Source organism: Oryx dammah, unplaced genomic scaffold, assembly GCF_014754425.2.
Source record: "Oryx dammah isolate SB20612 unplaced genomic scaffold, SCBI_Odam_1.1 HiC_scaffold_17, whole genome shotgun sequence".
NCBI classification, from domain to species: domain Eukaryota; kingdom Metazoa; phylum Chordata; class Mammalia; order Artiodactyla; family Bovidae; genus Oryx; species Oryx dammah.
Window position 1 is genome coordinate 73424575 of NW_024070201.1, and position 26387 is coordinate 73450961.

Sequence of the window (26387 nt, forward strand, 5' to 3'; positions counted from 1 at the left end):
AGAGCTGGATGGTGGCTCCTGCAAGCTCTAAGGGACTCGGGCAGGCTCTCCCCACACTTCTGCTCTGCCATCCTTTGCTTTCCTCGTATCTTGTCTCATGGTTACAAGGTGGCTGCTGGCCATCCAGACCACATGTCTGCATTATAGACAGAACACGTAAGAAAAAGAAGCAATAAAGACTACTTATATAAGAAAGCAAAGGCTTCTCCAGAAATTCTCGGCTTATAACTCTTTGGTCAAAAGTATGTCACATGACCACATCTAGCTGCAAGGAGGTCTGGTGAATGAGTATTTTTAGGTACACGCATTGACATACAAATGAAATATGGGTAATGTTAGTAAGAAGGAAGGTTAAGTTAATAGAGGGTGAACCAGGGGTCAGCAAACTACACCAGTGAGCCAATCCATTCCATGGCCTGTTTTTATAAAGTTTTATTGAAACATAGCAGCACCCGTTTGTTACAAAACTACAATAGCAGTGTTGAATAGTTGTGACAAAGACCGTATAATCCACTGAGTCTAAAATGTTTACTCTCTGGTCCTTTACAGAAAATATTTGCCAACTCCTGGGGTGGGCAATGAGTACCAGCAAAGGAAAGGCTTTTTTTTTCCCCCCTGGAACACTCCAAAGAACATTCCAATCATGAAAAAAAATCAGAACTTTTTTCTTCTCTGTTTACATTGTTTTACAGTTTAGGACAGATTTTTGTTTTGAATCACGCACAGGGTGAATGGGAAGCCTTTTAAGCTTTTCAGGGCATAGAGCCACAGGTCTTAAATCAGGTACCTCTAGTGGTGGTGTGACTTCCATTCATTCCACAAAGGGGTTGAAAGTCAAAAGTGAAGTCGCTCAGTCGTGTCCAACTCTTTGCGACCCTATGGACTGTAGCCTACCAGGCTTCTCCGTCCATGGGATTTTCCAGGCAAGAACACTGGAGTGGGTTGCCATTTCCTTCTCCAGGAGATCTTCCCAACCCAGGGATTGAACCCCGGTCTCCTGTATTTTAGGCAGATGCTTTACTGTCTGAGCCCCCAGGGAAGTAGTGCTGAATAGCTACTGTGGTGGGAATTGTGTCAGGTCCTAGATAGAGACAGGATGGATGGATGAATGGATAGATGATAAATGGAGAGAGAGAGAGAGAGCAAGAGAGGGATCCGACTCACAATGTCGTGCCTTCTTAATTTTGCCTAAAAAGAAAAGTGAAAGTGTTAGCTTCTCAGTTGTGTTGACTCTTCAACCCCATGGACTGTAGGCCACCAGGCTCCTCTGTCCATGGGATTCTCCAGGCAAGAATACTGGAGTGGGTTGCCATTCCCTTCACCAGGCGATCTTCCCAACCCAGGGATCGAACCCAGGTCTCCTGCATTGCAGGCAGATTCTTTACCGTCTGAGCCCCCAAGGAAGCCCCTTTTGTCTACAGAATACACATATAACTGAGGAGAAGGGCTTATAGACTATGGTCAGTATGTGGGTAAAGGCCTAATTGCTGTAACAAAGAGATCCCTTCATAACGCCATCAGGGGGATGTAAGTTGATGCCCCTCTCAGAGAACAGTCTCAAAGCAGTCAGGGCAGGTTGGCAGGTGGTTCTACTCCACACAATCAGAAACCCTGGCTCTTTCCATCATCCTTCTCCAACAGCCTCTAAAAATTGACCTCATCTCCATGGTAACAGCTGGGTGATAGGCACATTTAGGTCTCAGGTTATAGGAAGAGGAGGAGAAAACACGGAGGAGCGCCCACCTCACCTTTTAAGGCCTAGACTTGGAACATTACAACTCATTACCTCCATTCCCGATCCACAAAGTCACGTGATGGTTCACCTCCCCACAAGGGAGCCTGGGAAATGTGCCATCTGGCTAAGCAAGCATGCAATTATCTTGGACAAACGGGAAATGAATTTTGGTGGAAAATTAGTAATGTCCACCACATACAACTGGCTCAGGAGTCCTTGCTGAACTCAGCTTGAGACAGTCAATACCTGTGTGTTCCCAGGAGCACTCAGGCCCTCCTGGTACCAGTCCACTGCCCCTCCATCCCTGGGAGGTTAGTTCTGTTCACCCTGTCTGGTAGGTATTGTCTCCTTCTGACATCATTAGTGCCTCCCAGTCAAGGTTAAGAAAATAGGACCACACCCATTACTGGTCCAACTGCCACATCAATGACCTTATGACCTGCCTCATACCAAGTTCACACCCTGGATAATTATTCTTGACAAAACCTAAAACTTCACCCTTTATAAACGGATTAAACAATTAACATTCCTTAAAAACAACTCAGAGTGCCCCGACCAGTAAGGAACAAGAGACTTTACTGACCTCTCTCCCCTTCCCTCTCTCTTTCCTCTCCTTAACCCTTCCTATCCTTCCCTGTTTATCTAGTCCCCAGGTCCTGGACGCAGGAATCTGGTCGAAGGGCCCTCAGCCTGAGCTGAGGATTGGAGACTGATCACCTCCTCTTGGCAGAGAACTCGAATTCTGGTTCTGGTCTGATTTCTGGTAGGGCCAAGTTCCAGTCCTACCTTCTCTGGAGGCCCAGGGAAAAGTCCCATAATGCTTGGGTATCTGTAGGTGGCAGGAGACATCTGTAAGGCCACCCCTTTCACCCCCCTCTCCTGCCTCCTCCCCCTTCTTCTTTCAACCTGGCTTCCTTTCCTCCCTTGAAATCTTTGATGTTAGTACTTGGATCTGAAGTTCTGTGTCTCTATAGGAGGTTTTCTGAGAGACTGTATTCTTGTATTTAAGGGCTTTCCTGGTGGTGCAGAGGTTAATGTGTCTGCCTGCAATATGGGAGACCTGGGTTCCATCCCTGGGTCAGGAAGATCCCCTGGAGAAGGAAATGGCAACCCACTCCAGTATTCTTGCCTGGAGAATCCCATGGACAGAGGAGCTTGGTGGGCTACAGTCCACCGGTCGCAAAGAGTCGGACACGACTGAGTGAGTTCACTTTCACTTTCAAAAACAACTCAAAAGCAGTTTGGGCAAAGTGCACAGCTCCTAAGGCCTTAGATCGCTATGAAACATCCCCACTGCTCCTTTCCCTATGAAAAGCTAAAAGGATTGGGATCTGTGAGACTTACAGTACTGGCCTATCACAACCTTAATCAAGGGAGTGCAGACAATGGTGGAATTTCAGATACAGCGTCTGGGGAGGGATTGGACACAGGGATACGCCTTGGTCTCCTGGCCTCTGGAGAGTCCAGACTTTGCCCCAAATATCCAGTGTAGACTGTCCCTGGGTCTCTCTCTGTGAAGTGCATTGGGCCTATATAGACCATATATTTCTGCTCTAGGGGATCCAGGTGACAGCACATTCATCAGATAAATTAATTCCTGTTAACCTGCCATGTACAGATGTGAGAGCTGGACTATAATGAAAGCTGAGTGCCAAAGAATTGATGCTTTTGAACTGTGGTATTGGAGAAGACTCTTGAGAGTCTCTTGGACTGAAAGGAGATCCAACCAGTCAATCCTAAAGGAAATCAGTCCTGAATATTCATTGGAAGAACTGACCCGGAAGCTGAAACTCCAATACTTTGGCCATCTGATGCGAAAAACTGACTCATTGGAAAAGACCCTGATGCTGGGAAAGATTGAAGGTGGGAGGAGAAGGGGACCACAGAGGATGAAATGGTTGGATGGCATCACCGACTCGATGGACGTGAGTTTGAGTAGGCTCCGGGAGTTGGTGATGGACAGGGAAGCCTGGCATGGTACAGTCCATGGGGTTGCAAAGAGTCGGACAGGACTGAGCAACTGAACTGAACCTGCCAAGCTGAAGGGCCCTTCCAGGAAACCACGGCCTCTCAGAGATGTTTGCCCTGTGTGTCACTAAAGTATTTGTCGTAGTGACATATCAGGCCTAAGAGAGGAGAGCAGGTTTACGGGTTGCTCTTCACAAACTGAAACCCACACCCTTTCATGTTTGGCCTTGGAGTGAGACTCTCCAAGTCAGAGCACCAGCTCAGTCCCTTTAAGCCTTTCCTTCCCCCAAAGGGTAATTGGATCCCCAAGGTGACAAGGTGATCAAAAGGTATCCTCCACCTGGAGACCTGCCCATAACTAGGAAGCAGGAAGTCCCATTTCAGGAGGAAGAGAGCAGGCCTGGGGCAGAGCTCACCCTGGGGGTCTGCACTGGCTGGGACTGTTGGTGGGTGCTTATTCCAGTGCAACCCCTCCAGTTCCCATAGCCCGCCATGGGCTGTTTGAAACACTGGTGAGGGTTTATGCAGCTAGCAAGTAAGACTCTAAATGTACTCCATAGGTTTTACCTTTTTATTATTGAAATTTTCAAATGTACAAAGAAGTAAGGAGACTCTTGTATCCTCCATGTACCCAAGGCTAACTTCAACAATTGCCTGTCTCATTTTATCTATCAATCTTTGGGGTTTTCTTGCAGGGGAGCGGGGTGGTCTTGAGAATTCTAAGTATTTTCAAGTAAATCTCAGACTTCTCATTCACAAATCAAAAGGGACTAATCAAATGGTGTTTGAAATATTACAAACAAATAGCAGTCTTTACTTTCAACCATATCAGCTAGGAGGTTGAGACCCACTGGCAAAGTCCAGCCTCCTAGTTAAGGACGGTAACTCTGGAGAAGTGAGCTACCCAACGTTAACGGCTAGAGCGGGAACCAGGAAAATGTCGGTCCTCCCGGCTGTCTGGTGAGTGATGGCCCAGGCTGGCGACCATTTCCCAGGCCTCGTCCCTGGGAGAGGGAGGGGGACCCTCCACTAACCGCCGGACTGACGGCGGGAAGAATCTCGGCTGTTGCCCCGAACACATTTCTAGAAGCACAGGCCGGCAGCCGGTTGAATGCAGCGGGGTACTGGGACCTGCAAGCCGCGGTAACTAGAGTGGTCGGGGATCCCGGGCGGGATACCCGGGTCTGGGGTGGCCTTGGAAAGAGAAGGGGACCTGCTCCCACGACCGGCGGGATAACTCGCAGCCAAGATTAGGCTGCGGCCTGGGTCGCCCTGCGGCCGACCCAATTCCACGTGGGGAGCTGGCTGGCGAGGCTGGCACGGCGCCCACGCCAGGGGCTGGGAGCAGGAAGTAATCTCCCGCGGGCGCGGCCCTGGGCGCGGTGCGGCAGGTGCAGCGCCAGGCGGCGTGGGCTGGCGGCCAGTGCAGAGGAGGTGAGTGCCGGGGTCGCCTCCCGGCTAGGGACAGACAGCCCTGGGCCAGGAGCTTGCGGCTGGGTCCGGCCTGGGCAGGGTAGGGGGGCTTTCGGGGAGGGGGAGTGGGGTAATGCCTTGAGGGTTGGATCGGGCCACCCGGAGGGCCTCGAATCTGGGGTGGGGGCGTTGCTGGGGGGGTGGGTTTCAGGCTCGGGAGAGGGCTGAGGGCTGTAAAAGTAGGGAGAAGGAGGCCATTGCAACAAGCTTTCGGAAGTGTGAGCGCGGCTAGGTGGAGGGATGCGGCGGGGCCACGGTTCTCTGGACCCCGGGGGACTCGGGGTGGCGCCAGGGCTCTGGGGACGCGGTCCTGCCCGGATGAGGGGCAAGATGGCCCTGTAGATGAGCTGAGTCGGAGGGAGTTAAGCCTCTCGAGGAGATGGAGCGGGGAGGGAGGGTTTGCTGGAAGGGGGCCGAGGTTCTAACACCCACAGGACCCTTCCGCGGCTACCGAGATCCAACACCCAGCACCACCAGCTGCGGGCGGGCAGCGCCCACGGGCTGCCAGGGGCCCGCCGCGAGCCGGGCTCGGAAGGCCAATTTCCCGAGGCTGTGGCTTTAAGGGAGATATCCGCGCGCGGGCTCTTTAAGGAGGGTGTTGGGGGCGTGTCAGGAAATGAGTCCTGGTCCCGCCTCTCCCGGGGGAGGGGCCTCGGATGTCTGGAGGCTTCGGGGCCGAGTGGAAGCCTAGAGCCTGGGAAGACCGCGCGCCGTGGGCTTGTACCGGTCCAGTCCACTGCGGGTCCAGAGGACCCGGGCCCTGAGCGCCCCTGACCTCGCCTGCACCCTCTTTCCAAACTTCCCTGCACACCCTCCTTTCAGCTCCTTGCATGCCTCCCCCTTCTTGCCCGGCAAACCTTTTCTCTCCCATAGCAGCCCATGCCTGTTTCTCTCTGCACCTCTTCCTCACGCTGTCCCCCGCCCTTTTGAAGCCCCTTCGTCCTGCGTTTCTCTTGCTCCCCCTTTCTCCTTCCATTCCCGCCCTCCCCCACTTCCCGCTGATTTCCTGCCTACTCGGTTCCAGCCCCTTCTCCCCTAACTTGTCATTTCCGTCCAGCCTTAGCCTATCGGGCACCTTTCCCCTATCTTGTCTGATGAGCCCCCTGAGGGTGGGAGCAGGTGGTGGAGCTCACCCCAAATCAGAACCTCTCCATCTGAGAGAAGAGTGGGAGGCCTCCAGGCCACCCGCCATGTGACAGTTGAGGACTTCAGCTCGCAGAAAGCAGATGTGAGCTCGCTGCCCTGAACTCCAGGAAATCAGTCTGGCTGTGAGCTGACCCAGCTCCTCTGCTACCATGAACAGGGCCTCTCTGAAGCGGTCAAAAATCCTGCACGTGCCACTGATGGGGACTTCCGACCCCCCCGGAGAGGCAGAGGCCAGCCAGCAGAAGCCCTTTGTGCTGCGGGCACTGCAGATCGCCCTGGTCGTCTCTCTCTACTGGGTCACGTCCATCTCCATGGTGTTCCTCAACAAGTACCTGCTGGATAGCCCCTCCCTGCGGCTGGACACCCCCATCTTCGTCACCTTCTACCAGTGCCTGGTGACCGTGCTGCTGTGCAGGGGCCTCAGCTCACTGGCCACCTGCTGCCCTGGTACCGTGGACTTCCCCGCCCTGCACCTGGACCTCAAGGTGGCCCGCAGCGTCCTGCCCCTGTCGGTGGTCTTCATTGGCATGATCACCTTCAATAACCTCTGCCTCAAGTATGTGGGTGTGGCCTTCTACAACGTGGGTCGCTCCCTCACCACCGTCTTCAATGTGCTGCTCTCCTACCTGCTGCTCAAGCAAACCACCTCCTTCTATGCCCTGCTCACCTGCAGCGTCATCATCGGTGAGTGGCCAGCCAGGGACACAGGGAGTGGGGACTGGGGGAGGATGGGAGCTGAAACCCTAAAGAACAACCCTGTCAAACATCTTTGGGCTTTATCTGCCCCAGCTCCCTTGTTTTGACCATCATATGAAGAAGAGTCTGGGGTCCCGAGAGGGCAAGTAACTCTCTGGAGGTCACCCAGCAAGCTAGGGGCCTAATCAGGGTCCTTCAAACAAGATGGGATTACAGTCTATACTTCACACGGGGAAAACGAAAGCACAGAGAGGTTAAGTGATTTGTCAAAGATCACATAGCTAGTAAGTGGTAGAGATGGGATCTGATCTCAAGTAATCTGGCTCCTTACACTTGACCACTGTACTCTATTGCTTCTCAAGAGTTCGAGTGTCCTGACTTCTCATCCAGTGCTCTTTCTAGAGGACATTGCAGCTTTTAATAAATATATGTGTACCATCATCCTCTGACCTTGCAGGCTTACAATAATGCCTGAGACGGTGGCAAGAGATATGCTTTGAGATTACTTAGCTGTCTTCCCAGACTTGACCCTCAGAAAATAAAAATTATTAATGGGGATGTGGTGTTGATTGTTTGCATCCAGCATCTCCTATGTTCCCCAGAGGTTCCCTGAAAGGTATTATCATCACCATGACCAACTACATACACACAAGGAAACTGACACCAGACAGGTTAAGTCACTTACAAGGCCCCACAGCTAGGAAGTATCCAGCCTGGGATGGATACTCAAACTGGCTGGCCCCCCAGGCCTGTATTTCTAATCACTCCGCTCTGTTCTTGTCCCCTAGAGCAGCAGCCCCCAGCCTTTACGGCGCCAGGGACCAGTTTCATGGAAGACAGTTTTTCCACGGACTTGGGAGTGGCGGGATGGTTTCAGGATAATTCATGCCCGTTACATTTATTGCACATTTTATTTCTAATCTAACGCTACCGTTGATCTGACAGGACATACTGGTCCACAGCCTGGAGGTTGGGGACCCTGCCCTAGAGGTTAGAACTGTGCCATCTAGTTCAGTAGCCACTGACCACATGTGTCTATTTCCATTCAAATTCAGTGAAATTTTTAAAATTCAGTTACTCGGTTGTGAGCTGATTCTGTAGCCGCATTTCAAGTGCTCGGTCACCACGTGTGGCCAGTGGCTGTTGTACTGGACGACACAGAGGGTAGATCATTTCCATCATCACAAAGTGTTTCATTGCAGCCCGTTAGGTAGGAGCACCCCCAGCTTCCCACCCCCTCAGAGTCCTCCTGAGGCTCAGTCTTCCAGGAACATAATCTTTCTTTGAACCTGTTCAGGTTCTTCCTGGTTCTGCAGACTTCATCTTGGTTGACCTACATCGTCTTGGTTAGTATCTGAGTCCCCAGGCTGAGTTGCACCAGTGGTGGGGAGGGGCCCATCCCACGCCACCTGTCCTAGAAAATGTTTTCCTCGTTGAGCCACTATGGACCTAGGCCTGCCCAGTCTCAGTTCAAGGTGGGAGAGAGAAGGGCAGAGGTTGGAGTGAGGGCAGCTGCCAAGACCCCTGGCAGCTCGGTCTCAGCAGTTCCCATTTCCTCCCCCAGGGAGTTGGTATGGACTCCCAGGCCTCACTTAGACAAATGCCCCAGGGATCTCCACTTCAGCCCCCGCTGACTTTATGGAGTTGGGGGTGTGAGGGGAGAGAGAGGGACTTCCTGATTGGCTAATTTACGTGCAGGCCGGTGAAGTCTTTAGGGAAACTAGGCCCGAGTCCAAAAAGTAATCAGCGTAGTGGATGGTGAGACAGCTTCTGGGAAAGTGCATTCACGTCTGCTGCGGGACAGGCGCCCAGGAGGTAGTGCTGTCTGCTGGCCCAGCGCCTGGGCCTGCTCTCTGCAGTGTTGCCCCACCCCCCACCCCCTCCTCCCCACCCCACCCCCATCCTCCTTGTGAGGGAACGGGGGTCTCAGGTGACTCTCCAGGCCCCTCCTCCTCCCTTCCTTGGACGATATCATTCATTGCTCCCTCTTGGCTGAGATTCCCTCTGGGGTCTGGAATTTTAAAAGGGGCAGTCCCTCTTCTGGACTCAAAAGGTAACCAGCAGGAGGGCTGGGGGCCCTCTGGCTATGCCCCTAGAACCAGGCTGGGGGTACCTGTTTGCAAAGGTTCTGCCGAGAAAGAGAACACTGCCCATGTGCTTACAGCCCAGTCTTGTCTCCTCTGATCCTCAAGACCACCTCCAGAACAACCTATGTGCATTTACTCAGCAGATATTACTCACTGGCCAAGCATGCGCCAAGAGCTCTGGGGATGCAGATTCTGAAAAGGTAGACGCAGCTGCTATGCTCCTGGAGGGCGTGGGGTTGATGCCTAGCAGTCAGGGAGTTAGGCCGTGACTCAGACATAAAAGGTGCTGTAGAAAGCCAGAGGAAGTACTAGATGGATGTAAGGAAGAAGTGAGGAGAGAACGTTCTAGGCAGAAGAAAAAAACGCGCATTTCTGCATGGCTGGGCGAGAGGAGGCTGTGCCCGCGAGGCTGCCCAAGTTAAGTGATCCTGGACTGTTTCCTGAGGGCTGTGGAGATGCCCAGAGAGGCTTTAAGCCAGGACAGGACCCGAGCAGATCTGTCCTGTAGGAAGATCATGCTGGCTGCAAGGTAGAGAGTAGATTGATTGGAGTGGAAGGTCAAGAACATGAACCCAGATGTCTACAGCGGAAGGACATGGGACCTCAGAGAATTTAAGTAGACTTTCCATGGGCCACCCAGCCTTTAAATGACAGAGCCCGATCGGAGTCCAGATCTCTGACACCAAAACCATGTGGCAGGAGATACAACGCGTGTAAGATTTCGGCCCCTGCCTTCTGGGAAAGTGGGGTCTAAGCTAGAGAGACTGTACTGTCCCCGTGGGCAGGTGCCTAGCAGCCCAGGGCAGGCAAGGGTCTTGAAGGAAAGCATAGGCAGGAGGAAGCCAGGAAGAGGTCTGGGTGCTGGGGGGTACCAGGAGAGTCTTCAGCCCTGGAGAGGCTGGCTTTGACCTTAAAGAATGAGTGGAATGTCCCAAGAAGGAGGAGAGCATTTCTGGTTCAGAAAATGATCAAGGGTGCTGAACCCTGGTGTGAGAAGCAGGGAGATGAGAGTGGCCACTCGGGGTGATTGTGGCATGGAGATGGGGTTCGAGGGCCTGGGGAGCCCAGCATGCCAAACTGAGGGTGGGCAGTGGGGCGCCGAGGAGGCTCCATGGGTAGGAGGTGTCACAAAATGATAGTCTCAGAAAGAGTAAGCAGCCCCAAAGACCTCGGGCCATAAGTGCTGGTCACCAGGGTAGATTCCCAGCTCACAGACCGGGAGGCCAAGTGAAGCTCCGAGACCTCAAGTCACTCGCCCAGGGTCACCTCCATGGCTGAGTGCTGTAGCCACGCTCAACCTTCAGAACCCATTTCCCACGTTGCTTTTGAGGGGGCCCCAGGCCAGCCCAGTTGTCCAGTTACAGGGCTGTCACAGCACCCTGTCCTGTTTTATGGACCTCATTACAATTGCAATTAAAGAAGTAATTGGGAAAGGAATCATTTAAATGGCTCTCTCCTCTGCCGGAATGCGAGCCCCATGAGGAAGGGTTCCTATCCTGGACTAACTCCTCCAGCCCTTGTGCGGTGCTTTGCACGTAGTGGAGACTTTGCACACCTTTCTTGCAGGAAGGGCTGGGGGGATGGAATGGTGAGATCAGCGTGACACAGTCTGTGAACTTGGGTGGCAAAATTCTCTGTCCCTCCTCCTCCCATGCTCATTCCCCTCTCCCCGCTACAGGTGGCTTCTGGCTTGGAGTGGACCAGGAAGGCGCAGAGGGCACCCTGTCTTGGACGGGGACCCTCTTCGGTGTGCTCGCCAGCCTCTGCGTCTCACTCAATGCCATCTACACCAAGAAGGTGCTCCCGGCGGTGGACGGCAGCATCTGGCGTCTGACCTTCTACAACAACGTCAACGCCTGCGTCCTCTTCCTGCCCCTGCTCCTGGTGCTGGGGGAGCTCCGGGCCCTCTTCACCTTCCCCCAGCTGGGCAGCGCCCACTTCTGGGGTATGATGACGCTGGGCGGCCTGTTTGGCTTCGCCATCGGCTATGTGACGGGACTGCAGATCAAGTTCACCAGTCCCCTGACCCACAACGTGTCCGGCACAGCCAAAGCGTGTGCCCAGACGGTGCTGGCCGTCCTCTACTATGAGGAGGCCAAGAGCTTTCTCTGGTGGACGAGCAACATGATGGTGCTGGGGGGCTCCTCTGCTTATACCTGGGTCAGGGGCCGGGAGATGAAGAAGACGCAGGAGGAGCCCCACCCCAGGGAGAACGAGAAGAGCAACATGGAGGTGTGAGCGTCTCCAGAGACCCAGGCACGGCCCAGCCCCCAGGGAGCCTGCCCCTGAATGCAATGAAGGTGTCTCTGGACCCGGAGACTGTGGCCTTATGGACGTGACAGGAATCTGGTGGTTGAAATGGTTGAAATGAAACCGCCAGGGTTTCCTAGTGTCGTCAGAAAGTTGCCAAACCTGTCTCAACCCCCTTTCCTAGTTCCAGGGTTTTGTCCTCCCACAGGGAGGAGGGACACCCCCGTGAGAAGAGCCAGTTAGGTTCTCTGGAGGAGTACCAGCTTGCAGGGAGTAGGACAGGGGCACGTGCCAGAGACTGTGACCCCTTCCAGGGCCTTTTACCTCCACACGACCTTTGAGGTTGGGAACAGGCCACAACCTTGAAGGGACAGCATTGGCAAAGCCAGCCAGTCTTCACTTACACTCAGGGGAGATGGGGCTGTGACCCGCCCCCACCAGAGGCTTAGGGTTTGAGAAACCTCACCTCTCTGTGTCCCGGGCAGGTAGCACAGCTTTGACCCACACCCCCACCCCCACCCCAAACCAACCTTCTTTTGGAGGAGAGCATGGGCTGGGCTGAGGGAGTAAATGGGCAAACGTTCCCTCTTCTCTGTGGTGAGACCAGCAGGTCCCATGAAAGGGGATGAAAGGTAGACGGTACCCAAGTCTGGTCCTGGCACCCGCAAGGGCTGCTGGGAAGTGGCCTGGGAATGGGCTGCATCATGGGAGAGCTCCCTGTCCCCCATCTGCACCCCACGTCTCCACTGTTTGAACATGGTGCGTCCTTCACAGGCTCAGCAGGCTCAGTGACACTCTCCGCCAGTCCCCAACACCAGTTTTCCCCGCCTCATTCCCCTGCCCCTAAGGGGCAGCTGCCACCTGGCACAGCTACCTGGCTCAGGGAACAGCCTCCCAGAAGTGGAGCCAGGGAGACACTCTGGCTTCTGCGAACTGTGCCTCCCCAGGAGGTGCTGAGGGAGCAAGGGTCAGCTCAGAGCTTTCTACCTCAGCTGTGCCAGGCCCCCTCGAGATACAGTTCCTGTGGGGCTGGGGTGGTAACCTGATCGAGATGAAAGCATTCAGCTAACAGTTGCAAACATCCCTGAGTTTAAGGCTGAAAGAACCTTCCCTTCTGCTCGTCCCCACCTTCCAGGCCTCAGGGTGGCTTTCGTGACTCCGGTCCCTTCTGTTGGGTGTTTCATTCCACCCAACTTTTGGGGGGTAACTCCTGATGTTTTCCGTCCCTGTAGCAAAAGGCTGGGGAGAGTGGGTCTTCTCACCACCCCTCTCTTCCTGTCCCTCCACCCTCCCAGGTGGTTTCTAATGAAGTTGGTGGGACTTTGATGCCCTGAATTGTGTGCAATTTAATTAAAAATTGGACAAAAACATCTTGTGTGTGTGCAGTGAGAAGGGACAGGCAGGGTCTGGATGGGACCTGTGAACTAAGGCCCAACCCTGCCATCTCAAGCCTGGGTTCTAGCACAACAGTCTTTCTCAGAAGTTGTTCTCCCTCCAGGCCAGGGGTTGATCCAAAGATCAAAGCTGCTTCCAGACCTCAAGTTTCCTATTTGGTAATTGTTGCCACTTTCTGGGTACTTGCCGGAGGCAAGACACTGCTGAGTGCTCTGTTCCATCGTTCATTTCCACAGCCCTCCCCAACACGCCTTGAGGTGGGTGCCATCAGTCATTCACCCATTTTACAGATGAGGACACTGAGGCTCAGGAAGGAGCATAGGAAGAAAGAGGTAGCAGTAGGAGTCAGACAGAAGTCTCTGCCTTCTGAGCACAGCTGCTTAACCACAGTGCCCTTAAGTATACCCAGCAGTTTTTGAGCACCTACTGCATGCCAGGCACTGGTGATAGGATGTACTGGTATGAGGACCCCAATCTGCTTCAAGGGACAAGAATATAAACACACATTAAGGCTCCCGTAACAAATGCAGTACTGCTCTGAGATCTCAGAAGATGGAGAGACCACGTCTTCACAAGGGCCAGGGTGTCTGAATATTCCTGGGCAAGCAGGGGCTCCAGGAGCAGGGGTAGACTGACCAGGAAACAAGATTAAGCTGAGGAAAGAGTACATGGGGAGTGGTGAGAGGTTTTGTTTGGCGAGAGGGGTGTATAGAAAAGGAGAGTGGGTCATGGTGTGAACAGCCTTGAATGCTGTGGTCTGTCTGGTCTTGATTCTAATCAATTTTAAAGCCATCACCAGGTCCCTTAAACAGAGAAGGGACATAATCGTTTCTGCACCCTCTGTATAGTCAGAAGATTGAGACAACATTCTTCATGTTATGAGCCCTTTCTTGAACAAGATTCAAGAAAAATCTAAATAGTTTGAAAAAAATGTAGGCAGCCTCAATCCACAGGACACAACCGAACAGCCTGCTGTCCTCCACACAGAAAAGCACAAAGATGTACAGTGTCTGAGGATGGATTCGTGTCCACATGCAGCAGAACACCCCAGTTCTGATGCACATAAAGCCCAGGGAACAACCAGAGCCAGCCTTCCAGCATCCCAGATTCCCAGTCAGCTCCACCGCCCCCAGCTCGTCTCTATGGTATTTAAAGGAGCCAGGGCCATCCCCAGGAACGTTTTTCGCCTGCAAGAAGCAAAGGAAGTGTGCCTTCCCTGGCAAGTCCACAGTTCCCCTTCTCTTTGGTTCCCCTCCACACCTTTTTTTTAAACAAAGTGTCTTGTTTATAACATAAAAATAAGATCACTTTTTCCCTTTGATTCCAGTGGTAACAGGTTGCTAAGGGGATAATGTACATATCAAGGAGTTTATCTCCAAAATTTCCTCCAAGGTCAGGAAGGCTTAAAGAGAACCATATACATGTCATATATACATATCTGACATCAACAAAGATACCCTGCAACAGTGGGAATACAACTTGGGAAAAAAAAAAAAAAAACCTCAAAAAATATTTTAATATGCCTCCAAAAAAACAAGCATAAAATAGTTTGGTACAAAAAGACAGAGATGTGGAAGTCAAGCTGCCCAGAAAAAAAAAAAAAAGAAAAATGGGGGATGAAATGGAAAATTTAGGAAATCAGGAAGCTGATTCAACACTGACACACACATTTCCAGAAAGTATCACTTTTTACTTCTGTTTTTGCAGAGCACTTACTTGATCGGAAGTCTGGAGACCTGGGTTCCACTTCTTAGAAGCTAGGGGACCTCAGACAAGTCTCCTAACCTTTTCCAGGCCTCACTTTTCTTGAGATATGGGGATAATCCTTGTCCATCCTGCCACACGAAGTGGTTGTAAATTGATGCTCAGCATCGTTCTGAAAATACAGTGAGTTATTATTCTTATCCAGAGAAGGCAATGGCACCCCACTCCAGTACTCATACCTGGAAAATCCCATGGACGGAGGAGCCTGGTGGGCTGCAGTCCATGGAGTCACTAGGAGTCGGGCACGACTGAGCGACTTCCCTTTCACTTTTCACTTTCATGCATTGGAGAAGGAAATGGCAACCCACTCCAGTATTCTTGCCTGGAGAATCCCAGGAATGGGGGAACCTGGTGGGCTGCCATCTATGGGGTCGCACAGAGTCGGACACGACTGAAGCAACTTAGCAGCAGCAGCAGGGCAGCTTGGTGTGCTGCAATCCATGGGGTCACAAAGAGTCGGACACGACTGAGTGACTGAAAGGAGGTAACATGACGATTTAAGGAGTTGACATACATGAAATTTGGTTACTAGATGAGAAAACTGAGGTCCCCATAGGGTCACATGATAAGCCTGAGACACCAAGGACAAACTAGAGTGTGGTACTCAGTCCTCCTGGCCCCTCATCTGATGATCCCATAGCTGCCTCACTGGACACAGGCCCTGCCCCCACCGCAAACCTTGGCTCCTGTAAGAGGGCTAAATTTAGGATCTGGAACCAGCTAAAACGGGGACAGCCAAGCCAGCTGCACTGAAGCAGCTGGCCCAGGTGTGCTGGGAGCTCAGATGAAGGAAGGCTGGGGGAGGGGGGAAGGAGGGAGGGGGTGATGACTAGTGGGAGGGTGACTGCAGGGTATCGCTGAGCCCTGGTGGGGAGTGTACAGCTGTAGAGCTGGGAGCAAGTTTGAATCAGCCCCAGATCTCACCGACAAGCCTGAGGCTCAGAATGTGCGACTGACTTGCCCAAAGCTGCAGTGCGATAGGGCAGCACCCAGACCCCCTTCTCTCAGGCCAGTGCCCTTTCTGCTAAGCATCATCGATCGCCATTTTTTTAAAGTAATGACGGTCACTGTGACTATTATTATTGCTAGTATTTGTTAGATGCTCACCGCATGCTGGGTGCTATTCTAAGCATATTACCCGTTAACATCTGACACCCGTTGACCCAGATTAACATCTGCAATAGGTACTGTTTTGTTTTTCCTTTTTTAAGATGTGGAACTTTTTTTTTGTTTGTTTTTGTTTTGGTCAGGAGGCATATAGGATCTTAGCTCCCCAACCAGGGGTCAGACCCACACCTTCTGTGTTGAAAGGACACCAGGGAAGCCTCTGCAGCAGGTACTATTAACAGCCCCCTTTCACAGATGAGGGAACCGAGGCCCAGAGAAGTAGGTATCTTGCCCCAAATCCCAGAGCTAGGTGACCTCTCTGTACAATGAGACTGAAAACACAGAGGGACCTGAGCCAAACCGTATATGACAATAGAACTCTGACCCACAGCTTTGGCAGCGGTCATCCTGGAAGCTAAACCGGTACCTCCAGTGACATGAGCCCAGGAGAGTCAGGATTTGGGCAATGACAGCCTATTTCCCTATTTTTGATACCCACTCCCTGCTTCCAACTAAGGACCAAGCAATCACACAGGACCCCCTCCCGCTTCTATGAGCCCACCTCCACCTTTCCGATCAGTTTAATAGCCTCCTGAAGCATTCCCTTTTCTCTAGAAAGCCTTCCCACTCCTCTGCCTGCCTTTGAATCTTTGCCACGCTACAAGTGATGGTGGCTGACTCCCCTGCCATAGCAAGCTCAGAATAGATGGCCTGCCTGTTCTCATGTGGGTGGCCTTTGTCTACTTCAGTGACTCCCATTCACCATCAGCTTTCTGTCCAGGTACAGACTGGCTTGGGAAGGAGGAAATAGTCTCAGAGGAGCCCCAGGCAGGGGGAAGGATTTGGAAGGAGCCTGTGGGGTGAGGGTGGGGGCTGGGTAGGGGCAGGTGCACTTCTACCTGGTCTGCAGTCTGGCTCCCAGGCTGCTCTGTAGCCCCAGAGGGTTATTTGATTTTCCATCCAGCTAGCGAGCCTCTCTCTGCTTCCTCCCCAGGTCACCATCCACAGGGTCCCTGCCTTACCTCACTTTTCATTCCCCTAGTCCTTATTGAGTGCACTATATGCAAGGCCTGAACTAGTCTCTTTACATCTTCATTCCAGGTACCCTGTGAGGCAAGATCATCTTTCCACTGCTTTTGAGATACACTGGTCTTTAGTTCTGTGTCCAAAGTCATCTAATCCCCGACCCTCCATAACTTAGTTTCCTTGCCTACAAAACAGGGGGAAGGAGGCTAGATTAGATCAGTTCCTCTAGGAAATTTGGGGAGCCCCCTTAAAGTAGAAGGGAGAACCGAGTAGACCCCCAGTCTCCACTCCAGGGCAGCCTCAGTTTCACACATTTACATACCGAGGGTGCAATTTAGATTTAGTTATGCTCAAACAGTAAAGAATCTGCCCACAGTGTGGGAGACTGAGTTCAATCCCTGGGTCGGGAAGATCCCCTGGAGCAGGGCATGGCAACCCAGTCTAGTATTTTTGCCTGGAGAATTCCATGGAGAGAGGAGCCTGGCAGGCTACAGTCCAAGGAGTCACAGAGTCGGACATCACTGAGCAACTAACACTATGGTCCACTATGCTAACAAGGGGGGAGGGGGCCTTCTGCATGTTACCCTGCTAATGGGGCCCCTAAGACTTCAGCAGAGGACATGAGAATAGTTTGTGGCACATACAGTATTTTGGGGGGCCCAGTACCAATCCCTGCTTCTTTGTCTTTGCTGCCATTGCCATAATTTTGATCCTTTTTCTTCTGAGACTTGCAGAAGGTAAAGAAGACACTAAATCTTGATGAGTAAAAATGAATCATGGTAATCCCAGTCTCCTTGTCTGTTATTAGTTAAAATGGAATTGACTAAGAAGACATGAAAAGTCTACTAGTGGCTAGTCCACTACTCGGAAACTTTCCTAACTCTTCAAAAGAGACACAAAACAGGAATGTTCCTGCTCTGGCCTCTTGAGGGATCCTCAGCAAGATGGCTGGAGCTCTGGCAGCCATTTGGAATCATGAGAAGAGTCATTTTTAGGAAGTCTAGCCTACACACCGTCGGAGTGGAAAGATGGAGCGAACCTGGGTCCTTGGTGACATCACTGAGTGTTGGAATTAAGAAACTCAGACACAATTTAAGCCTCTCTCAGTAGGCTTTCCCTTTGTAGCCAGAAGTATTTTAGCTGGCTTAGATCTCCTTTTCTGTTTTGTGGCTAACATGGTCCTGTCCTAATCCTTAAGCACCCATGCCTAGAACAATGGGATGACGTAGCCCATTTGGGGCTTGAATTGAATTTCTCATCCAACAGCATCTGTCAGAGCATGCTCCTGGGCACCTGTCTGGTTCCAAACCTCCAAGCAACCCCCCTCTCTTCTTTCCACTCTGCACTGTGATCCCTGGCCTGCTCCTAGCCTCTCCCCTCCCCATGGCTTTCCTCCTTCTCCTGTACCAAACTGGACTGTGCTCCTGAACCTCCACCCTCCCTTGTCTCCTGGACTTTCTGGTTGCTCTGTGTAACCACCAGCCCCATCCAGCCTGATCCCAAACTCTTGCCCTGATACCTGCTCATGTAGACCTAGGTTGTCCTGCCCCCTCCCCCAGAAAGGAAAATGAGACCCTGAGGACCCACACCTGACATACCCTTTAACAAACCCTGATTTAAAGCAGGGCCACTTTACATGGAATCTCAAATAGAAAGAAATGACTCAAAACGGTAGAGTCAATTCAACCACCACCCCCAGTGAACCAGTGGATCCTGGAGCCAGCCCAATCAATCCAACAAAGCTTGAGCTTCTGAATAGCATTGCGGTCATGGAGCTGAACCTGCACCCAAACCATAGCTCCTTGATCTCAACTCTCAGCTCCCATGAGACTTGGTGGGATGGGGTCAGCAGAGACAATCACAGACGTCCACCTCTGTCCTAGAACCAAGAGCTCATATTCACCTGAGCTGGACTCTGCGAGAAGGTGAGGGGGCATGAAAAGAATATGAAGGTTGTCGCCTTCTCCAGAGGCCAGGCAAGCAACAGGCAACCGGGAGAAGCCAGGGTGGGAGTCAATAGGGATTAGTGGAGCCTACAGCCGACTGGGGGCCAATGAACCCAGCAAAGGGCCCCAAATTCCTAGTTTCCAAAACTAGTTTTCCCTTCTGACCATCAGTTTTCAACTGCTAGGCCATTGGACCTAAGTCGAAATCCCAGCTCTGCTCTCTGTGGGCTGGGCATCTTTACGTGGGCAGGATAACATCTCTGCAGTCTCAGTTTCCTGTCCACTTCCCAGCTGTGTGGCCATAGGCAATATGACTTGATATCCCTGAGCTTCTAATATACAGAGTAAGGATGACAAAAACTCCTACTCCAGAGGGCAACACGGTGACTGGATCGGGTAATGCAGGTTGCGTACTTAGCGTGTTGTTTGCTATGTGAACAGCAGCTGTGACTATTAGGTGGAAGCTCTCAGCAGAGAGGTTTACAGGATTTTGTCCCTTCTGCCACACAGGCCTGTGGATTCAGCTCTGAGATCTGCCTAGAGCCGCCTGCTGGGTGGGAAAGAGCTGCCCTGGCCAGAGCTGGAGCTGCCAGGACTCTCCTTCCCTACCACCTTCATCTGCTAAATGGGTCTCTGCTCCTCCCCTCCCACTGCAATCACAGGGAAGGTTAACCCTTATTTATCACAGAAGTGAACTCCCGATAAAAACAGCAATGAGGCCCACCAGTCACACAAGGGAGGGAGGTGAGCTGGATGGGAATTGTGGTGGAATGAGGGGCTTCCCAGGTGGTGCGAGTTGTAAAGAACTCGCCTGTCAGTGCAGGAGACCCAAGAGAGGTGAACTTGATCCCTGGGTCGGGAAGATCCCCTGGAGGAAGGCACGGCAACCCACTCCAGTATTCTTGCCTGGGGAACCCCGTGGACAGAGGAGCCTGGTGGGCTACAGTCCACGGGGTTGAAAGAGTTGGACAGGACTGAGCGACTTAGCATGTACCACAGACAGTTTCACACAGGGGAGCCATGACAAAGTTCTTTTCCAGGACTCTGGGTCTATATGTTTGCTGTTTGGGAATGTGGGTCTATATTGCTAGAACTTCTACTTTGGCAAGAGGAGCTGGGAATCTGAATCTCTACATACCATCTCCTGATTTGTTTAAACAATGACTCAAGTTTATAAAATACTGTGTAGGCTGTGTGGCATGTACATCGACCAGATTCAGCCTCGGGCCACTATTTCACGCCCTTTTTCATGGAATATAACTTCTTCTCCTCCCTTTTAAAAAAATATTCACTTATTTATTTGGCTTCACTGGCTCCCAGTCCCGGCATGCAAGATCTTTAATTGTGACATGGGAACTCTTAGTTTTGGCCTGTGAGACCTTAGTTTCCCAACCAGGGATGGAACCCAGGCCCCCTGCATTGAGAGCATGAAGTCTTACCCACTGGCCCACCAGGGAAGACCCAGAATCTAACTTCTTTGGTGGCCTTGTCATACCTGTGGAAACTTAAGTAGGACACAGAAGTGAAAGGAAATTCGCTCAGTTGTGTCTGACTCTTTGCAACCCCATGGACTATACAGTCCATGGAATTCTTCAGGCCAGAGTGGGTAGCCTTTCCCTTCTCCAAGGGATCTTCCCAACCCAGGGATTGAACCCAGGTCTCCCGCTTTGCAGGTAGATTCTTTATCAGCTGAGCCACAAGGGGAGCCAGAGGACACAGAACCAGCGGGCAAAAGTGGCAGCATCTCTCTGAACCAGAGCTGATGGGGACTGTCGCTCTGGAAGGTGCCAGCTAGAAGTGCCCTTCTTTTGCTACCTCCCCAGAAGAGAAACTTCCTGCAGGGAGTCGGTCGCTGTTTCCAGCATTTTCCAGCAGCCATAAGGAGAAACAACACTTACAGTCTTTTAAACATTTTATTGCCTCTCTTCACTCTGTCCTTGAAATGCGCAGAAATGCAGGAGCAGGCCTGTGGGGTTTCTGTGATCACTGTTGCTACTGCTGCAGATACTAAGAATAGTTCACGGAACAGTAATCATCACAAAGCCTTCTATTCCTGCAAGGAATGTTTGTATATGGTTGCAGTTTATTTTGAGAGAGTGAATTCTATCCCATCTACCTCCTCCAGAAATTCTCAAGGCTTATAATCATGTTAACAGAAGGTGCAAATGGCAGCCACTGTTGGTGTTCACCCATAACCCTCTCTTCTAGACCAATAAGCCCCCATTTTGTTCAAGTGTCAGATGGCCTGTTGCTTTCCTGAGGACAGCCTCTTCCAGACCCCAGGGGTGAATCGTGATTGATCTAAATTATATCAGATTGGCCAGGGCAAAGCCATACATACAATCCTGGCCGATAGGACCTGAAGGAGGTCTTCTGGGGGTGCTTCCCTGAAGACTTTCCTCCATCTTACAAAGGAGTAGGAGGAAGCCTTCTGTAGGATGAGTGGCGCTGCTATAGCTATTTTGCCCGCCTTGAGGGAATCAGCTAACACCTGAGGACAAGTGAGCAGAAAGAGGGAACCTGGGTCCTTGACCTGGGGCTTATTTATTTAGCATCTAATCTTTAATTCTTCAGATTACTTCCCTGGTGGCTCAGACGGTAAAGTGTCTGTCTACAATGCGGAAGACCTGGGTTCGAGCCCTGGGTTGGGAAGATCCCCTGGAGAAGGAAATGGCAATCCATTCTAGTACTACTACCTGGAAAATCCCATAGACAGAGGAGCTTGGTAGGCTGCAGTCTGTGGGGTCGTAAGTGGTCAATGCTCCCACCCACCTCCGGACCTTTGTATATGCTGTTTCCTCTACCCACAAGACTGTTTTTCCCTCCTCCACACATCTCAGATCTCAGCACAAACATTGTCCAATAAAAACAAATCAGGACATAGCTAGGGAGAGACATTCATTAGAAAGAAAGTCTACTGCAATAGACAGAACACATCCGTCTCAGAAATCCGTGAGCATCTCAAGATTAAGCCAAGAAAAGTTTCTCTCTTCTAGGATAAAGGAGGAGGCAAGCAGGATCTTTGAAGGGAAGCCAAACAAGCCGTGGAAAATGACAAGTGGGATCTGGTAAGAAAATCGTCTGGCTGTGGTCAGCTGATTCGCAGGAGACGCTGACAGGGGAGGCACATTCTACTCTTTCAGTGCTTGCTCAGGTCTGGGGCAAGCAGAGTCCAGCGGAAAGGGAGAAGCCTGACTAAAATTTGGTCAAGAGCCCCTGTGGGGCTCCTGGGCATAAAGCCTCTCTGTGTTCCGCATTTCTCTGATTACAGGAAACACCCTCCATTCAGCCTCCGAGACCCTCCCTGGGCAGATTCAATTAGGGAAGGGAGGGGCCGCAAGACCAGGGAGAAACAAACCGTCAAGAGCAGCCTTGGGGCAAGGTCCTGTTTCCCCAGCAACAGATACACACAAGTACATGTTAGTGGCTCGGTCCCCCCGTGGACTGTAGCCCACCAGGTTCCTCTGTCCATGGAATTTTCCAGGCCAGAATACTGGAGTGGGTTGCCATTTCCTCCTCCAGGGGATCTTCCCGACCCAGGGATCGAACCCAGGTCTCCTGCATGGCAGCCAGCTTGTTTACCGTCTGACCACCAGGGACACCCCCCACCCCGACACAAAACAGCATCTCTGAGCTCTTTTCCCTGAAACCCCCTCTAGGTAGGAGATGTTAACGATTAAGGATGGTTTGCTGCCCACAAGCTACTGTAGACCCCAGACTGGTTGGACCCGAATGTAGGACATGACGCTGACTCCTACTTACCTCACCACTGACCCCTCGGGAGAATGTCCACAAGCTGATCACTCCCTCTTTGAACAATTACTATGAAACTTTTCACTATCTTCCCCCTTCTCCTGTCTTCAGTCTTTCCCAGCATCAGGGTCTTTTCCACTGAGTCAGTTCTTCGCATCAGGTGGCCAAAGTATTGGAGCTTCAGCTTCAGCATCAGTCCTTCCAGTGAATATTCAGGGTTGATTTGCTTTAGGATGCACTGGATGGATCTCCTTGCAGTCCAAGGGACTCTCAAGAGTCTTCTCCAACACCACAGTTGACAAGCATCAAGAAAAGGGGACGACAGAGGATGAGATGGCTGGATGGCATCACTGACTCGATGGGCATGAGTTTGAAGAAGCTCCGGGAGTTGATGATGGACAGGGAAGTCTGGCATGTTGCAGTCCATGGCGTCGCAAAGAGTTGGACATGACTGAGCAACTGAACTGAACTGAACTATCTTCCCCAAGTGGGGACACACAGTTTTGAGGGCATTAACCCTCTGTAGCCCCCTTTTCCCAGCAAAGCAATAAAGCTACCCTTTTCTACTTGACCCAGAACTCTGTCTGCGAGATTCAATTCGGTACGGTATACAGAGAAGCTGAGTTTTCAGCATCAAAGACAGATTGTATGGTAAGAAGCGGGCATCTGGGAACAGCTGGTCCACACTGATTCCTCAGAAAAGCCATCCTTTATTCACCCAACATGGACCCTGGAGTCAGACTGCCTGGATTTAAACCCCAGCTCTGCCACCAACAGCTCTGCAACCTTGCAGGGGTTCCTTAATCTTTCTGTGCATTGGTTTCCTCACCTGCAAAATGGTGATTAAAAAAAAAAAAGGATGTCTCTCACCCGTGGTCATGGGGATCAAGTGAGCTGAGCACGTCCCTGGCACAGGTAAGTGCTTCAGAAGCGATAAGCGATGAGATCCCACCCTCAGCATTTCTGCCTTAGCGCTCTCTCCCCCACTGGTTGTCAACTCCTTGACAGCAGGCATGGGGGTCTCCCTTGCTCACAACTGAATCCTCAGTACTGGTTAAGAGGCTATTGCAGAGAAGGCTCCTAATACTTATTTTTAAAGTGCATTCCAGCATGGGGGAAGTGGGGAAAGGTGAGAGTGCATTCAACCTGCAGACAGGCAATGGCAGGCAGAACCCCTTGCCCTGACCTCATTGTTCCCCCACTGGGAAGGTGGTGCAGTGTCTGTACACGCCTCTCCCCTTAGTTTTCAGTACATCGTTCAGGGCCCCAAGGGGCCAGTGTTCAGGTCGCGTCTCCTGCTAAGCAGATCGGCCTTCTGCTCCCAGGCAATGAGGATTTTCCCTGCACTGTGTTTCTTTGCTTTTTTTTGACCCGGGGTTCTTGGCATCAATTTCTCCTCATTTGGTTTTTTCTCTTTGGATGCCTGTATCAGTTTAAATGCTAGAAAACCCAACTCAAAGAGCCTAAATCCAGAGTTGACAAACTTTTTCTGTAAAAGGCTGGATAGCAACTGTTTTGGGCTTTTCAGGCCATAGTTTCTGTAGCAATTCTGCCTTTGTAGCTCAAAGTAGCCATCGAGCATATATTTTTTAAAAAATGAATGGGACTGTGTTGTAACAAAATTTTATTTACAAAACAGGTCGCAATGGAGGAAGCTCAAAAATATAAAGCTAAATGAAAGAAGCCAGGTATGAGAGACCACATCACGTTGATACCACTGATATGAAATATCCAGAACAGGCATTTCTCTAGAGACATAAAATAGATTAGTGACTGCCTAGAACTGAGGGTGGAAGTGAGAAAACGGAAAGGTAACTGCTAATGGCTATGGGGGGGGGGTGGTCTTCTGGAGTTAGGAAATGGTTCAAAAATTAGACTATGGTGATAGTTGTACAATTCTGTACATATGCTTCAACATAAAGCATTGAACTGGACACTTAAATGGGTACTATTTTGGGTAGGTAAATTATATCTCAATAAAGCTGCTTAAGAGGAAGAGTACTTTGATGTTCATGGCAACATTATTCACAATATCCAAAAGGCAGAAATACCTGAAGAGTTCACAGACAGGTGAATGGGTAAACAAAAGTGGAATATATACACAGTGGAATAGTATGGTTAGATAGCATCACAGACTCGGTGGAAAAGAATTTGAGCAAATTCCAGGAAATAGTGGAGGACAGAGTCTGGCATGCTGCAGTCTATGAGGTCACAAAGAATCAGACACGACTTAGCAACTGAACAACATCAATAGAAAGAAATGAGGTACTGATACACGCTACAACATGGATAAACCTTGAAAGCATTGTGCGAAGTGAAATTAAACAGACACAAATATTGTATGATTCCACATGTGTGCTTCTGTTCCTGAACAAGGTTAAGCTTGCTGCCCGATGTGGCACACCAGGCCAAATGCTGAGACACAGAGGTTTGCAGCAAAGAAAGGGTTTATTCCCTAGGTAGCCCAGATGGTAGCGAATCTGCCTGCGATGCAGGAGACCCAGGTTTGATCCCTGGGTCAGGAAGATGCCCTGGAGAAGGGAATGGCAACCCCCTCCAGTATTCTTGCCTGGAGAATCCCCTGGGCAGACCATGGGATCGCAAAGAGTCGACACGACTGAGTGACTAACACTTTCACTTTCACTTCAGCCAAGCAAGGAGACAGGAGGACAAATCTCACACCTGCCTCCCCAAAAGCAAGGGGCTTGGGATAGTCATGGGATTAAGAAGAAAGTTGGCCTTAGTTGTGGGGAAAGGTGATTGAAGGAAGGGAAGAGATGAAGTAATCCGTGTTCTGCTCAGGCATATCTGAGTTACACGTTGCCTCACAGGATTTCAAAAACGGAGGTGCTCAGCGTGATCTGAGGGTGGCATTTTGGGCCCTCCACAATGTCAAAGGGTGTTTATCCGACACCTGCAGAGGCCCAGTCTTAGTGTCCTTGGTTCCAAACAATTGAGCTCAAAGAAGACACAGTTGACTTCAAGTTCCTGGAAAACAACATGGGCAAATCTCTAATCATTTAGGCTGAGTGAAGCTTGGAGAGTATGTAACTTGCAACAGAATAATTAAAGTGGGCTTGCTCAAAATAATTAAGGCAGGCTACCAGTTGTGGGGGATTTAGTAAGCTGTATGACTAGCTCAAGAATGTCTGTTAGTCACCAGTTTCTGTTAACCTTACAGGACATGGTTTCAACATGAGGCTTTTTACCCCTATGGGTCACCGTATCCGGGCCCCCATTTGAGCCAGGTTTTTGGACCAACCTTTATGACTGCTCCCTCTGCCCCTCAGGCCTTCACCCCCTGGTTTGGCCATGCTCCACTGGGGGTGATTTTACCCCTCCAGGGACATCTGGGAACATCCTACTCTTTCCTGACACTCATGTGTGGCAGGCCTTTTGAAAACCACATTGACCCATCTAGCTATCCCTGGTGTGAGGACCAGCCTTAGGACCGTTATTCATCTCCCTGGGTTAGGTTCAAACCCTGGCTCTGCCACTGGGTGACCTTGGGCAAATGACTTAACCTCTGTGAGGCCCCCACCTCCACTTCTGTAGAGAAGAAGAACCAACTTTTTCTTTTTTACGAATATATGTACATATATATACATATATATATATGTACATACTATAAAGAAAGCTGAGCACCAAAGAACTGATGCTTTTGAACTGTGAGATTGGAGAAGACTCTTGAGAGTCCCTTGGACGGCAGGGAGATCCAACCAGTCCATCCTAAAGAAAATCAGTCCTGAATATTAATTGAAAGGACTGATGCTGAGGCTGAAACTCCAATACTTTGGCCACCTGATGGGAAGAACTGACTCATGGAAAAGCCCCTGATGCTGGGAAAGACTGAAGGCAGGAGGAGAAGGGGATGACAGAGGATGAGATGGTTGGATGGCATTACCAACTCAATAAACATGAGTTTGAGCAAGCTCCGTGAGTTGGTGATGGACAGGGAAGCCTGGCATGCTGTAGTCCACGGGGTTGCAAAGAGTCGGACATGACTGAGCTACTGAACTGAACTGAACTGTACTTACATAT

General features: G+C 51.0%; 1 protein-coding gene across 1 annotated transcript; it reads left to right on the plus strand.

Moving 5' to 3' along the window:
* Positions 1-5811: 5811 nt before the first annotated feature.
* SLC35C1 (solute carrier family 35 member C1) lies at positions 5812-11422 on the plus strand. Its single transcript, XM_040259079.1, has 2 exons — positions 5812-7006; positions 10784-11422. Exons 1-2 carry the CDS (start codon positions 6472-6474, stop codon positions 11341-11343), a joined length of 1095 nt encoding a protein of 364 aa, XP_040115013.1. The 5' UTR covers positions 5812-6471; the 3' UTR covers positions 11344-11422.
* The last annotated feature ends 14965 nt before the right edge of the window (positions 11423-26387 follow it).

Excerpts from the sequence above, each read along its gene's own strand:
- SLC35C1 (XM_040259079.1), top strand. The coding sequence starts at position 6,472 with ATGAACAGGGCCTCTCTGAAGCGGTCAAAAATCCTGCACGTGCCACTG. Across the intron at positions 7,007-10,783 it reads CACCTGCAGCGTCATCATCG|GTGGCTTCTGGCTTGGAGTG; the intron begins GTGAGTGGCCAG and ends TCCCCGCTACAG.